Source organism: Monopterus albus, unplaced genomic scaffold (assembly GCF_001952655.1).
Source record: "Monopterus albus unplaced genomic scaffold, M_albus_1.0 scaffold61.1, whole genome shotgun sequence".
In the NCBI taxonomy this organism is placed as follows: Eukaryota; Metazoa; Chordata; class Actinopteri; order Synbranchiformes; family Synbranchidae; genus Monopterus; species Monopterus albus.
In genome coordinates, this window is record NW_018127941.1 from 1,895,105 (window position 1) to 1,910,012 (window position 14,908).

The window sequence follows — 14,908 nt, forward strand, 5'->3', positions numbered from 1 at the left end:
AAGGGATCAAATACTTATTTCATTCATGAAAATGCAAATTAATGTATAACTTTTTTTGTAATGCATTTTTCTGGATTTTGTTGTTATTGTTGTGTCTCTCACTGTTCAAATAAACCTACCATTGACACTGTAGACTGATCACTTCTTTGTTAGTGGGCAAACTTACAAAATCAGCTGGGGTTCAAATTATTTTTTCTCTGACTGTATTTAACACACATACACTGCCTAAAAAAAGAAAAGACAAGGGAACTCACTGAATGGGACTGCTTGGACCTGCAGAGGATCCCTCCCTGCTGAGGTCTTTAGGCTGTGGTTTAGCCATTTGGTCCAGAGCAGCATGGTAGTGTTCATAAGGACTTTTGTTTGGAACAGGGGCTGGGGTAGGACCCTGAACAGAGCCTGGGACAGAGGGGCCAACACCGCCAGCGCGCTTTCTACCACCTATAAAACACTGAAATTACAGGCCAAGAGTTGTGAGTGAGAAAGCAATGCCATATGTGTGTTGTATTTACATGTAGAAGATGGAAATGGGCATCCAGTACCTGTCTCTCTGGGCTGCTGCCTCCGCTAGAGCTCAAGACATGCTTCCAGCCTTGTTCTCTGGCTTGGTGTATACGATTGATCTGCAAGAGATCACAGGTTCACAATTTCTTATTTTCAGTTTTAGATAAAGACACAGACACTAACCATTTCCAATGCTTTGCCAATTATTATGATAAAACCATGATAGATAAAAGAAAAAAAATGTATATCCAGGCAGCACCTTTTCCTTTTCATATCTCTTCATTTGCTCCGCTTGCAACAGGAACATCTGAAGACATCACAAACAAGTCAACAGCTGAACATGCAAAGACAATCACAAACACCACATATGGACTTAACAATGCACTCACATGCTCTCTCTGATTTCTTTCTTTCTCAATCAGCTCCATTCTTTTCTTTCTGATGCCATCCTGCAGCATAAGGCAAAAGTGTCTTTGTCAAATAGAGGCCCACTTTGAGCCAAGAGGCAACAGAACTGCTCTGTCACTGGGCAGGTGAGTGAGAAAGGAGGGAAAGGTTGTTATAAAAAAAAAAAAAAAAAATCATACAGGAATAGAGCTGGTAGTGGAAAACAAGTGAAGACAGGGATCAAGTGTAATGACAGAGAAAAACTAACAACGCCGGCAGGAAGAAACCATCATGTGTGAATAAATGGGGAGAAAAAAGCCAGGGGAATCTAACAGTGAATACAAGTTATGTGAGGCTCTCAGCTGTACCTGATGTTTTTTCCTCTCTTCCTCCTCCTCTCTTCTCTGGAGAGCTGCTGGGAGAGGGGTCTGAGCAACATAACACTGGGGTTCAGAGGTTGCCAACACACTATGACGTAAAAACACACGCTCACACACACAGATGGGAGAGGCATCTGGCATGCCACTCTAGGAGCTTAACATGATTTATCTTTTTTTTTTACCCAGAGCAGAAAAAGAAATCATAAATGAAGCTCAAAAAACACAGCAACTTACTGTTACCACCAACAACTTACTAACCGGTTTATGTTTTATATCTGGTTTCCTTTCTGCAGGCTTTTTCATGGCATCTGGCACCTTCCTCACAGTTAAAGGCACTCCGTACTTGGCGGCTGGTTTGGTAATCTTCTGGGCTGAGGTGAGAGGTATGGAGCCAGGGGCAGGACGCTTGGCTGGTTATAAAAGTATAAAACAGCAGACACAGTGTCTGGTGACTGCACAAGCTGCCAATAGTGAGAAGGGTCAATATTGCAATTAAATGAACAAGACATGAAAATAACTTCACATTGTCTAGCAGATCTATCCACTTCTTTCTACATTATAACAAGTAATGGAACATTTTACTAAGAAAATGCAATTTGGGGTATTGTTATCTGCTGTATAGCCGAAATACACTTGAATGTTTTAGGTTATAACAATCATTTGAAAGATGCTATAATCACATTAAAATTGTACTGATTAAAGCTTTAAAAGGCACCTTTGCATTTCAATTTCAGCAGCAGTTTTTGCTTACCTGGTAGGCCCTGCAACACACTCATCTTAGGCTGTTTGTGAAGAAAAGCATGGCGGAATTCCTGAGCAATGAGCTAGAATCAGAGAATATGTTTTTGTTTTTTGTTTTTTTATTGAATACAATGTGGATGAGAAAAATTTTGACTGCATCAAAAGGTGAATCCCAATTCCCTTATTTTATCATTCCTTAGTCCTTGCTTGACCCAGTAGTCATTCCTGTCCGCCATGATGAAAGATGTCCCAAAGCTCTTATTTCTGCTCTGAGGATCAAGGAGGCTGCCTGGAGGAGCCATAACCGAGGATACAGGAGTGCATCCTTCACAAAAGGCTATTACAGACTGACACAGCCCTTTATTAGAAATCTGTTTGTGATTGGACGCTTCACATAAAGGGCTGGAGGAAAGGATGCCCCATGTCAGTTTAAGCGTTTCCTTGGTTCTTCTCTTTGTGCATCTTTTCCTTGCATTGTATGCCAGCAGGACTAAAGTGCAACGAAAAAATTCAAGGGAGGGAAACATGGATGCAATTAGTGGAATTGGGATTCACCTAAAGGAAACTGTGTACTCTACCTGTGGCGTGAGGAACTTCTCTATCCTACAGGACAGGAAAGGTTTGTCCAGAATGGTGCTGACTGAGGGCCTTTCTCGAGGGTTACGTTTAAACAGTTGTGCCAAGAGAGAGCGCAGATCTTGGGAGTAGTGAACAGACACAGGAGGGTATGAGCCACGAATGATCTTCAGAACTAGGTTCTTCATGTTGCCAGCCTCAAACTGAGAAGAAATCATTCATGAGCATATGCAAAAAAATGTGATTGAAAATATAAAAAATACAGATATGATAATGACACAATAAGGAAAGATGATGCATACTTTAAAAGTTTGTCTGTCAACCATTACGCATACAGGGAAGAGATCAAAATCAGTATGTGTGAGAGGATTGCAATGCTGCATAAGATACATTAAATCAACATTAATTAGTAAACAGCTCATACAGTGAATACTTACTGCATGCTTAAGAGTGCACATTTCATATAGGACACACCCTAGGGCCCAAATATCACTGCAGAAGGAGGGACAGTAGGGGAAATGAGAAGAGTAAACACACAAACAGAGAAGCAGGAATAAGTTCTGGGCTCTGTTTACATTCATTCAATAATGTATCCTCAGTCATACTTTTTCCTTTCTTTATCATAGAGTGGAGGGGAAAATGTAAATGCTGTGAAAACTCTGGATCAAAAATTGCTCAGTTTACTTCATTGGTTTCAACTAAAGTGGATTATATTACATACATATGGAAAATAGTTTAACAGTAAATCAATGGCAGCTTCCTGCTGTAGATATCCACAAGCAAGTTCACTCAATAAAAAGAGGAGACAAGATACCTTTAAATCACCAATTAATCCTGTACAACTCACACTTCAGTGGGGGAAGTGCCTGCCCCCTGGATTATAAATAAATATTAATTTATACAAAAAATTAGACAAACACAACATGGTATTCAGGAGCATTGGGTTTTTACCTTTTATTGTTGTATGGCTTATTTTCACAGATCTCTGGTGACAGATAATATGGTGTTCCTATACATGTTCTTGCCAGTTCTACAGTGCTGGAATGAGAATATTATTTGCATTACGGGTTACTATTCCAAAAGCATGGATTTGTAGCTATCTGCGTGTCTACTTAGATGAAATTTTTATACCTGTTCAGCACCCTTGCAATTCCAAAGTCTCCAAGCTGTACAGTTCCAACTTTTGTCAGAAATATGTTCTATGCAGACATTACAAAAATATAAATAAATAAAGCAATGTGACAAATAAATAGCTTATAATCACATATCCTGTGGTGCATGAAGCTATACCTGTGATTTGATGTCTCTGTGAAGGATTTTTCGATCATGTACGTGCTTCAGTGCCAAGCAAATCTGCACAAACCAATCCAGGATCTAAGCAAACACGAAGATGGTAAAGTCACGTTATACAGTATCTACATCATTTGAAATTCTAATGGCTGAGCAACCCTGAAAGAAAATCAAAATACATGTATAAGAAGAGCATAACTATATGGAATAGACCCATTAATGTGCAATATTATCTACACATTCAACACTTTTCAGCTATCTCTTAAACATTCATGGTCATACAAAGAGTTTTGAGCTTACTTGCTTTTCTGAGAACAGCACTCCTTTCTGAGAGTTGATCTTCTTGAAGAGGTCTCCACCCTCACAGTAGTCCATAACAATATACAGACAGCCCCCCTCTGAAAAATGTTTAAAAGACATTTGGGATCTGCAGCAGATTAACATCTTTCAAATAACTGCTAAGATCTTAGTATGTGAATACCTTCAAAAGAGTCTTTGTACTGGACAATGTTGGGATGGCTCATTTTAGCAAGAACAGCAACTTCTTTGCGAGATTCCTCCCTCTCTTTACTTGGCATCTGTCAAAGTAAAGTGAAAAGAGAATGTGACAGCTAAAGGTATTGAAAGGGAGCTAGCATTAACTGTAACACGTCAAACGTGGAACATTATGCATATAGACTTACTCCAGATATGCCAATCTCCTTGATGACATAATGGCGTCCATCCTCTTTTGATTTGACAAGGATAGCCTTTCCAAATGAACCTTCCCCAATTTTCTTCACCGCTTCGTACTTGTCCATGTTACTGGAATGTCTGGCTCCTCATGCTGTTGCAGCTAAGAGATCAAGGAAAATATTGCAATGCTACTGATTACAAAGCTAACTTACAGGTTTAATGGTAGTAGTTTTGTGCAAGACAGCACTTTCATCCCCTTTTGTTAACTACAATAATCACGACAGTGTGACATATACAGTATTGTTAAGTTCTATCAACAATGCTGTTAGACAGAAAAGCATCTCTTGCCTCAGACGGGCTGCGGTGCTAAAGACAGCTGGTAGCAAAATAGCTAATGTTGCCATTAAACAGGAGATAGACAAAGATGGAAGACGACCTTACATAAAATATATGCCCCCAGAATGCACAAAACGCAGAGTAATATATTTTATGTAGCTCACTGAATAGCGATGTGCAAATTCAGTTAGCTGACTACTTCACTTACCATTAGTCTCTTCACCGCGCTCTCATAGGTTCTGTAACTGCTACTGCCCTCGCACTCTCTATCCAACTATAGCTCTCTAGAGCTGCATTTTGATTGGCCGTGTTCATATATCTCGATCGCTAAATGGCTCATACACTTGTCCGTCAACGTGTACTGTGACTCCACCCCAAACGAGGCGGTTGCTGTGGTCATTTTTCTTCCCATAGCAACCATATGTCAATGGAAACATTTACAGTTTGCACCTTGTTTTTGGCCACTTAAATACATTTAATTCGTAATGTAGGCATGACGATAGTCATTTTAACTTTCTGCTAACTAGGTTTTTGCCCCTTAGACAAAGATATCTTTATAATTATCAACTTCTCGTGAAAATTTAATTCGCAAAACAACCATTTTCTTCTTATTATTTATTATTGTAACAAGTTTACAAGTTGTAGACAAGAAAACACATATGAATATATTATACAGTACATAAAAATAGTAGTTTAATAGAAAAGAAGATAGAATAGATCAAATGAGTGAACATGTTGAAGTTTAATAGAATTGCTGTATGAAAAGTAGCCTATAAGACTGCAAAAATATATTAAATACACAGAAAATTAAAAAAAAAATCAATGTACTGTATACATGACGAATAGAATATGGCTAAGCAAAATATTTCACCTGCCTTTATGCAAATATAAAAATGTTTTCTAAAGCTTTCTAAAACATGTTTACTAGCGTGGGAGCGTGCATTTCCTCAGGCTGCAATGAAATGTGTGTGGTAAAATGTTATTTAAATGTTGTTCCGGATTGTATTAAGAAGCTGCTGTGGTCACGTGAGGCGGTCACACACACACACACACACACCTCCTTACTTGATTGCATTGCAGACCTGGTCATGACGCACTGAAATTTAGTATAGGAAGATGGCTCCCTTTCCGGACGAGGTGGATGTTTTTACTGGCCCACACTGGCGAATGAAGCAGCTCGTGGGTTTGTACTGCGAAAAGGTGTGTATAGATGCATGTCGGTCGACAATTTGTGGTTTTACAAAGAAACATCATGGCGTATGGATAACGACTAGTGAACGCCTGTTAGCACGATAGCTAACGCTAGCCCGTGTCTAACGTTATAGCATCTGGGATTGAGTCATCCGAAGATGAACTGCCAGATTGTCTCACGATTACACTGGATTAGACACATGGGCGTCAGGTTAATGTTACAGCTATTTACTTAGCCAACACATGGAGAATGCATTGGGCTGATTTTAATAAACTTCAACTATCTCATTATCTATCCAGCTAAGGCTTGCCAACTGGCTTAACAACATTGTAGCCTAAGTGACGCTAACTTGAAATAAAGATGTTTATGCAGCATGATTTAAGTATCACAGCACAGTTGTTAATGTTCCCACAAACCATATAACATTGTGTGTTTTCCTGTCTGTTAAATGTGTGTTCGATAGAAGATTTTATGTGTCAGATAAGCACATTTTGTGCGGCGCCAGTTCATGCACGTACACAGGGTATTGCTGTAATGATAACTTTACCTGCCCGACTCCATTCTTAGCGGCGCAGGCGCTGTTGTGTTGGGTTACGTGAGGGCACTACCAGTTAATGTGATCTAATGCGCCCAGCAAAAGTACAAGTAATATTTATATTTATATTTATCACATGGGTCTGTGTATAAACACAAATGGCGTTACATGCTACAATAAATGACTCCGTTTTTGTTTGTTTTTCACAGCTGTCAAAAACCAACTTCTCCAACAACAATGACTTCCGTTCATTTCTTCAGTCCCTGTGTGCCACCTTTAAGGAGTTCAAAATGCATGAACAAATTGAGAATGAGTACATTATTGGCCTGTTGCAGCAGCGCTGCTGCACCGCCTACAATGTACACTCTGACAACAAACTCTCAGATATGTTGTCCCTCTTTGAAAAAGGGCTGCACAGTGTGAAGGTAAACTTGCATTTGTGTAGACACTGTATGTAATAGTTTATTGTTATGCCATGGCTCAAAATTACACTTGTTGCACTGTAATAAATTTGGCTCAGCAGGACAACAAAAGTAAGGAGAATAATAATATGCTTTACTTGAAGATAAATTGTCCTTGAGTTCAGATAATTGGAAATGATTTTAGACATGCAAACCTTTCTGTGCAAAGAGCAACAACAGGATTATTTTTTATGTATAGGTGTTAATTTTAAACAATCTATTCACTCTCTTTTTAGAGGTGATCTATATTAAAACCATGTGACACATTGTATTACTTTGGAAGGAATTGCCAAATTAGTTAACTAAAGTTTTCTGTCAGTTGAATGGGTTGATGAGAGTTTATGTATTTAAAAAGAAAGGCCAGAAAGAAAGAAGTGGGCTGAATTTTGTAATAGAGGTACGATTGCTTTTGTGATTAGCTTAACAGGACACAGTTATTATTCTTTCTCAAGCCATGAGCAATCCCAACAAAATGGCCTTTACAGAATGATGCAACTGTGTAAATTTTATCTTCTGTTCAGCCCATGTCAGTTTGTATACCATAGCGGACCATTATGTTGCTTTGTCTTAATATCCTGCACTGTGTTCTGTGGGAAGCTGTTTCTACTGATCTAAATAATACTGTGATGAGATGTCTTTATTTTGTCTAGTTAGAAGACAATTTAGAATTTTTTTTTCTAGTTGTAAAAGGGCATGTGCAGGGCTATTGGGCTGAAAGGTCTGAAAAGGTCATTCAGTGTCTTCCAGTAATTTATAATTCAGGTGTTGTAAATAAGACTGTAAAGGAGTTTCCTTTTTTATTTTTTTAATAATTCCATGGATTAATACATGTTTTTGCATTTTTAGAGTGAATATGAGCAGCTTAACTATGCCCAGCAGCTGAAGGAGAGACTAGAGGCTTTCACGCAGGACTTTCTGCCCCACATGAAGGAAGAAGAGGAGGTATAAGATGTTCACACATCTTTTTGTTTGTTATTAATTAAGTGACCCAAATGAATGGGTAAGATTAAACTGTGCTCATTAACAAAAAGGTTTAAAACATAAAAGAAACTTATTTAAAGCTACATTTGTTTATACCCCAGTGAATTCTTCTGTTACATGCTGTTTATCAACTAAGGAGATTTATTGCAGGTGTTTCAACCTATGCTTATGGAGTACTTCACCTATGAGGAGCTCAAGGACATCAAGAAACAGGTGATAGCACAGCACTGCAGCCAGCAGCACCTGGACAGTGCCGCTGAGGTGCTGAAGGGCTTCGGTTTGTGGACCCAGGCTGAGGAGCTGCAGAAGGCTTTTAAATATGCAGATCACGAGAAGGCAGATTATGGTTAGTGTGCAAATTCACAAATATATTTTGATGTGGACAATTAGTGACAGTTTTGACACATTATGAAGAAAAATACCAAAAGTAGGAGCTTCTGAAATGTCAGGATCTCTTTGTGTTTTCATTGTAGGTAGAACCAATTTACAAGATGTTGCTCTGTTTTATTTGTGAGGGACATCTGTCATATTGTCGTCACTTTTCACAACAACAAATAATTAAAAATGTTTAAAAAAATGTAATTATTTGTAGTCAACAGTATTGCAACTTGTGATATAGGTCTTTTACCCAGCAGACATTTTGACTTGTCATAAAAACCCAGGTGTTATTAATGGCATTAACTGTGATTTGTTTTAGTGTGTCCCAGTACAACATGATAAGGCAACCAGCAATACTAAGAGCCTGAAACAGGCATTTACATGGAATTCAGCCAATTGATTTTTATTATTTAGACCTGTGCTTTTCCTACTGAAAAGCAAAAATGTCTTCCTGGAAAATATTTGAACTTTTAAAGTTCATGCAGTACAATGGTTAGCTAACTGTGGATTTATGAAAGGAAGTATTGTCTAGGGAAGTGGATCATGTTTATAAAAGGTGCACTTCATAATTTCAGCATCTGGATCACTTAAAAGTTGTTTTGTCCTTTTCCTCAGAACTGGAAAAGAAAAGGCATTGTTCAACCCACATCTCCCAGCTCCCGACAGAAATTATGTTGCGGCTGTTCCATTATTTGAACCCTGAAGATCTGTGTCGCTGCAGTCAAGTGTGCAGCTCTTGGTCAGAGCTGGTTAAGTCCGGCTCTCTGTGGAGGCACCTCTACCCTGTGCGCTGGGCCAGAGGTAGGTTGCTGATACATGATGGTGACCTTATTCTTTACTTAGCTTATTTTTTTCTTGCAAGTTGGTCACATTTATTTAGCTCATAATGGTTAAAACTATTTAATACCTTTACTGCAAGTATGTAGTGGTAGTTCACTGCTGTTAAAGGTTTGTGTCTGTAATGTAGGGGATTATTATCGAGGCCCCCCAGGAGACCTAGACCAGGAGCCGGATGAGGAGTGGGTGAAGAGTCGGCAGAATGAGGGTCGGGCCTATCAGGAATGGGACGAGGATGCTGATGTTGATGAGTCTGGTGAGGTTTAGTCATAAGTGAAGTGTTGTTGGTAACAAAACAGTATTTCAAAAGATATGTTGCACAACTAGTGTTAATGCAGCATATATGATCATGTCAGAAAGAAGCTAATAAAAAGGACTAATCAAGAACATGCCATTGTTCTTTTCCCATTCACTGTCTTTGGCAAGCTGGTAAATCGCTATTGTGTACTTGAACACAAAAGTGCTTTCATTGCTATGAACTGTAACAAATATTTGTTTACACTGCTTAGCTGGAAAAGAGAAGGAAAACACAAATGAGTCTTCATTGTCTCTGATTTCAAAAGGCACCTGTGGATGGTTCAGACATGTGCTATATTTGTCTTTTGCAGTTGAATGCACAATTGTTTGATAGTTATCTTGTTGATAAAAGTTAATAAAGGCATAGCAGGATAAAGTCTAAATGTTTGCCTGACATGCACAGCAATAGCATTCCACATTTGCTCGCATATTAACCGTTTGTTTCTTTGTCATCTTTATTCCCTTTTTAACAGCTGCACTGAACCCAGAAGGTGCTGCCTCAAGATTTCAGGATGATTGAAAATTAAGTCTAAATGGAGTAAATTATGTCATCTGTACTCTTGTTTGTGCTAGATGTGTTGAACCATACAGAGGGCTTCCTAGCAATCAGCACTGCTCAGAGAGAGAAGAGGCTTCTGAATGGGATTATCCAGACCCTTCTGCCTGCTGTGGGTCCGTCTGTCAAGTCACTTGTTCTGGCATACAGTTCTACAGTGTCTAGTAAAATGGTATGCTTTGCAAAACTGTGCAGTACTTGATTAAGAAGACTGTTAGACAACTTATAAAAATGAACTTAAACTCTGTTTTCTTCCTCTCATAGGTGCGCCAGATCCTAAGTCTCTGTCCCAATATTACCCACCTGGACCTGACCCAGACTGCTGTTACAGATTCTGCATTTGACAGGTAAATATTTGAATTCAATAATAAAATACCACAAGGTGATTTTTGATTGTGCAATGTTTATGTGCTGGTTCCACGGTGGATTAAGATGAGTTAATTTTAAATTTGCCTCGAACCAACCCTGGTCACCGTAGCGCTCATCACTATGTTCTTGCTTCCTCCTCCAGCTGGTCATCTCTAGGAGCTTGTCACTCTCTGGAGCACCTGGATTTGTCAGGCTGTGAGAAGATCACTGATCTCACTCTGAGGAAATTAACTTTCGGGCTGGGTGATCTCGCGTACTCAACATGCTTTGACAAATGCTCAGACCGACGAGCCAAGCTTCTTAAAAGTTCCTCAATACCCATCACACTCATGGATGAGAGGAACCTACACGCCATTCGGCGGAAGCGGCAGGCCATCGTTTATAAACAGGGGACAGGCCGTTGGGGTGCTGCCTGCACACCTACACAAGTGTGGGTCCTGGAACCCTTAGACCTTGCTGATATTGAAGATGCTGCAGAGTGGAGCCGTCGTGCAGGGATGGCTCTTTCTAATGCAGAAAGCATTGTAGAGACACAGTTTTTGGGCGGAATGTGCTGTTGCATGCAGAGCAGGAGGCGTGGACCCAGGACTGGCTCAGATACCTCCTATTTGCATCAGCAATATGCCATGTCTGGGGAAATATTCTGTGGTCACTCCGCATGCTGTGCTAGTGACATGGCCCTCAGGACTTTCACTGGGCCCCCGCGCAAATCAGGCACCACCAGGAACAGCGCTGCAGACATTCGGACTAAATGCTCCTTATCTGGGAGCCTGCAGTGTTTGGGGCCTGAAAACAGAACTGACCAGTCAGAGGCGAGGCGCTCACTGAGATTTCTCAGTCTCTCTGGATGTTATCAAATCACTGATTTGGGCCTGAGGTAAAGATCACACATTGCTGTTTCTCAAATTGTTATATTTGAAATAGTATGACTTCCCAAACTAACACAGCTTTACTGTTTGGAGGTTAGTATTTTTAGAAACTAATGTGATGCAGTGAGGTGAATGAGTCATTTGTAATCAGCTGTAAAATACCACATTTTGTCAGATTGCATTGATACCGTTTCAGAGCAACATGTAGTGGCATGTGTAGTCATTTTTCAGCGCTAGATGGTGTAATACTTGTGGGTGCTGTCATTTGCACAAGCGCAGTGAAAACCCCTCCCTGCAACCCTTCTCACGTATGCAATTTTGGGTGCGGTGCAGTGTGAGTGTTGACTCACATCAGTTGTTCCCTTAATTCAGATTATTAGGGGGAGAGAGACTTTGTACACTACATTTGCTATAGTCAACAGTACTGCCCTTTTTAGACTAAGCCTGGATTATCAGTGTTCATTTACACATCTCACTGCTGGACATGTATTGAGGTTGCACTGCACTGCGTTTGTTTCAGGGCTCTGTCTCAGCACGGAGGGCTTCCTGTCCTTGAACATCTCAACTTGTCTGGCTGCCTCTTCATCACTGAGGTGGGGCTGCAGGAGCTGGTGTCAGCCTGTCCTTCCCTTAATGATGAACACTTCTATTACTGCGACAACATCAATGGTAATACAAATGAAACTCTGGGATCTGTTTTTCCTCCAGAACACAGTTATTCACAATCGAATCAAGTGTTTAAAGACATCCCTAACTGTATATGAAGATGTGATGGTGATTATAAATATCTTAGTAGACACATCACAGTGTATGGTGCTATAACAAATATTACTAACCCCACTTGTATAGCACATGTCCTAGTGTAAACATCCGATGCTGCTGAGGTGGACTGTGAGTAGGCATTACGGTAGCCTGTATAAGGCCTTCAGTATTCTCTGTCAGGGCTTCATGTGCCATGCATTTTAACCTATGATAATTAAACATATAAGAATGTTGTGGATACGAGGGTTATCTGCAGGCCTTTTCACTTGCATCCAGTTTGGTAGATGACCATCATGTGGTGTTTCTCTCCAGGTCCTCATGCAGACACAGCCAGCGGCTGCCAGAACCTACAGTGTGGCTTCAGAGCCTGCTGTCGCTCTGGAGAGTGATCCTGACAAACAACACTCTCCTAAAATGCCACAACTCCCTTTTATTGCACTTTATCCTGGGAATACTATTTGCTGTATTTCGTGTCACTTAAAAATGTTTCTGGATGAAACTGTAATTTTGGTCATGTTATTTACATTTCCATCAGTGTTAAATGGAAACAGTCCTTTAGCAAATGATGATATTAAGGGGTGATAAAGGATTTCAAGTCTGCAAATGTACATCCTGCTTCATTTTTTTTTTGTCTTTGAAAAGATAAAAACTAGAGGAAGTAGTTATACAAGGTTTCTTTTTTTCACAAAAACAGTTTTATGTCTGCTTCTCCCTTTCTTTAGTTGACTCATTTAAAATCAGCATATTGTTAACTAGCATCAAAGTGTTGTTTCACAAGTTTTGTCATCTTATAGAGGGTGATGTGGAAAATTAAATGGGAGTAAACTGAACACTGCCACCCCCCACCCCACCCCCTTTAATTGGAGGTTACTGTTGAACAGTTGTCATGTTTTGTTGATGGATGAGGGTCACGGCCTTTTGATTTGAGCTGGCCCATCCAAACCCAGGTGGGGATGCATCATCACATGAGCCCCTGTCACGTTTTAAACAGTCATGTAGTAAACAGGCTGAATTACCTATGATGATTTTTAGAACCATACATGACAAACACATGCACATGAATTTTATTTATATTATGTTGTTGATGTCAGTCCAATTGTTATAAAGATTCTATGATGATATTAATACTTGGTGAAGAAAAGATCTTTTCATATTAGTCCACAACTACAACATTGGAATAGCTAGTCTCCAAAATTACTGTAGAACTGATGTGACAAGTGTCAGCAAAAACAACATTAAACAGTAGGGTTTCTGTTATTTACTGCTGTTCAGTTTGCATTGTATTAAACTGGATTTCTAGTTTTCATTTCCCACTCTATAATTACAAGTTAATAAAATATAGAATTTGAGATTAGAATTCAATCTACATGGTACAGCAGTAAATGGAGACCTGGATACTCCCCCCAAAGTAGCTTCCTTCATTTGATATCTTTCTTTAATACTTGCATGTATTTGACTGAGGGGGGAGATCGTGTTCTCTCTCTGCCTTGCTCCCAGTTTCCATGTCTGATGAAAGCCTCAGGTTGCAAAGAGAAGAGATGCTCAGACGGTCACAGTTGTCTTTTTAAATATATTGTATTTATTCTGATAAGAGTATAACGTGTGCATATAGCATTCAATGTCAAATTCATACTGGAGAAACAACTCTTAACAAAAGGATCTTAAACTCACTTTATCAGAACAGAGGGCCATGGGACGTGCCATACGAACCAGCTGAAGCCAGCATCCCCATATAAACATGAAACTTAATATGCTGACTGAGACGATGCCTCGCACCACACATGCACTCATCTTACCCACTAGTGGAACTAAACGTTCTGACCGAGAAAGAATATCCATCATAACTCACTGGAAAGGATTACATAAAGCATATCTGACTTGTACATTTCTCCCACAATGACTCTGGTGTTTTATTTTCACATTGAGTTACCTACCCAGTTTGTTCAGTGGCCCACTGAAATACAGACGTGGACAAAATTGTTGGTACCCTTCTGTTAACCTCTAGAGTCCTGAGCTTTGGAAACCCAAGCTGTGCGGTCCTCATATGAGGACGCAGGGACTCTAGAGGTTAAACAAAGAGAAACACACAATGGTCACTGAAATAATGTGAAACTGACAAAGGTAATAATAAATAAAAATTGACTGAAAATTAACTAATTAAAATCAGTCATTGCTTTTGAATTGTGGTTCAACAGGGGAATTTTAAAAAAGAAACTAATGAAACTGGCCTGGACAAAAATGATGGTACCCCTAGAAAGGATTGAAAATAATTTGACCATAGAGACATGTTAAACTAAAGTGTGTCCTCTAATTAGCATCACAGGTGTCTTCAAACTTGTAATCAGCCAGTCTGCCTATTTAGAGGGTGAAAAGTAGTCACTGTGCTGTTTGGTATCATGGTGTGTACCACACTGAACATGGACCACAGAAAGCTGAGGAGAGAGTTGTCTCAGATTAGAAAGAAAATTATAGACAAACATGTTAAAGGTAAAGGCTATAAGACCATCTCCAGGCAGCCTGATGTTCCTCTGACTACAGTGGCATATATTATTCAGAGGTTTAAGGTCCACAGGACTGTAGCTAACCTCCATGGACGTGAAGAGTTGGATAATGCGAATGGTAACCAAAGAGCCCAGAACAACTTCCAAAGAGATTAGAGGTGAACTCCAAGGTCAAGGTACATCAGTGTCAGATCGCACCATCCGTCACTGTCTGAGCCACAGTGGACTTCATGGAAGACGATCAAGGAGGACTCCACTGTTGAAAGCAAATCATCAACAAG

The 14,908-nt window shown here is 39.7% G+C and overlaps 2 protein-coding genes across 9 annotated transcripts in view; one reads left to right on the top strand and one right to left on the bottom strand.

The window, feature by feature from the left end:
- nek1 (NIMA-related kinase 1) overlaps window positions 1–5,187 on the bottom strand; it is a 17,120-nt gene extending 11,933 nt beyond the window's left edge. For 6 of the 8 annotated variants that reach the window (XM_020603504.1, XM_020603507.1, XM_020603503.1 and 3 more), the window contains exons 1-16: window positions 5,098–5,187; window positions 4,562–4,713; window positions 4,360–4,456; window positions 4,179–4,276; window positions 3,879–3,962; window positions 3,720–3,787; window positions 3,540–3,626; window positions 3,026–3,080; window positions 2,591–2,791; window positions 2,023–2,095; window positions 1,530–1,681; window positions 1,260–1,319; window positions 894–953; window positions 764–811; window positions 543–623; window positions 255–451 (exon numbers count right to left, since the gene is read on the bottom strand). In XM_020603504.1, the coding sequence (XP_020459160.1) occupies window positions 255–451; window positions 543–623; window positions 764–811; window positions 894–953; window positions 1,260–1,319; window positions 1,530–1,681; window positions 2,023–2,095; window positions 2,591–2,791; window positions 3,026–3,080; window positions 3,540–3,626; window positions 3,720–3,787; window positions 3,879–3,962; window positions 4,179–4,276; window positions 4,360–4,456; window positions 4,562–4,678 (1,478 nt within the window). In that variant the 5' untranslated portion in view covers window positions 4,679–4,713; window positions 5,098–5,187. The other 2 variants (XM_020603502.1, XM_020603501.1) reach the window with 2 other exon arrangements.
- Window positions 5,188–5,902: 715 nt separating this feature from the next.
- On the top strand, window positions 5,903–13,521 carry fbxl5 (F-box and leucine-rich repeat protein 5). The gene is made up of 11 exons (XM_020603549.1): window positions 5,903–6,089; window positions 6,826–7,041; window positions 7,924–8,019; window positions 8,209–8,404; window positions 9,052–9,237; window positions 9,404–9,529; window positions 10,144–10,298; window positions 10,391–10,473; window positions 10,638–11,372; window positions 11,885–12,033; window positions 12,439–13,521. The coding sequence occupies exons 1-11, from the start codon at window positions 6,006–6,008 to the stop codon at window positions 12,513–12,515; spliced, it is 2,103 nt and encodes a 700-aa protein (XP_020459205.1). The 5' UTR covers window positions 5,903–6,005; the 3' UTR covers window positions 12,516–13,521.
- The last annotated feature ends 1,387 nt before the right edge of the window (window positions 13,522–14,908 follow it).

What these genes read in the sequence shown, in the direction of transcription:
- fbxl5 (XM_020603549.1), top strand. Translation starts at nt 6,006, where the DNA reads ATGGCTCCCTTTCCGGACGAGGTGGATGTTTTTACTGGCCCACACTGG. An exon ending in TGGGTTTGTACTGCGAAAAG is followed by an intron (nt 6,090 to 6,825) that starts GTGTGTATAGAT and finishes TGTTTTTCACAG; the next exon opens with CTGTCAAAAACCAACTTCTC. An exon ending in ATCACTGATTTGGGCCTGAG is followed by an intron (nt 11,373 to 11,884) that starts GTAAAGATCACA and finishes CGTTTGTTTCAG; the next exon opens with GGCTCTGTCTCAGCACGGAG.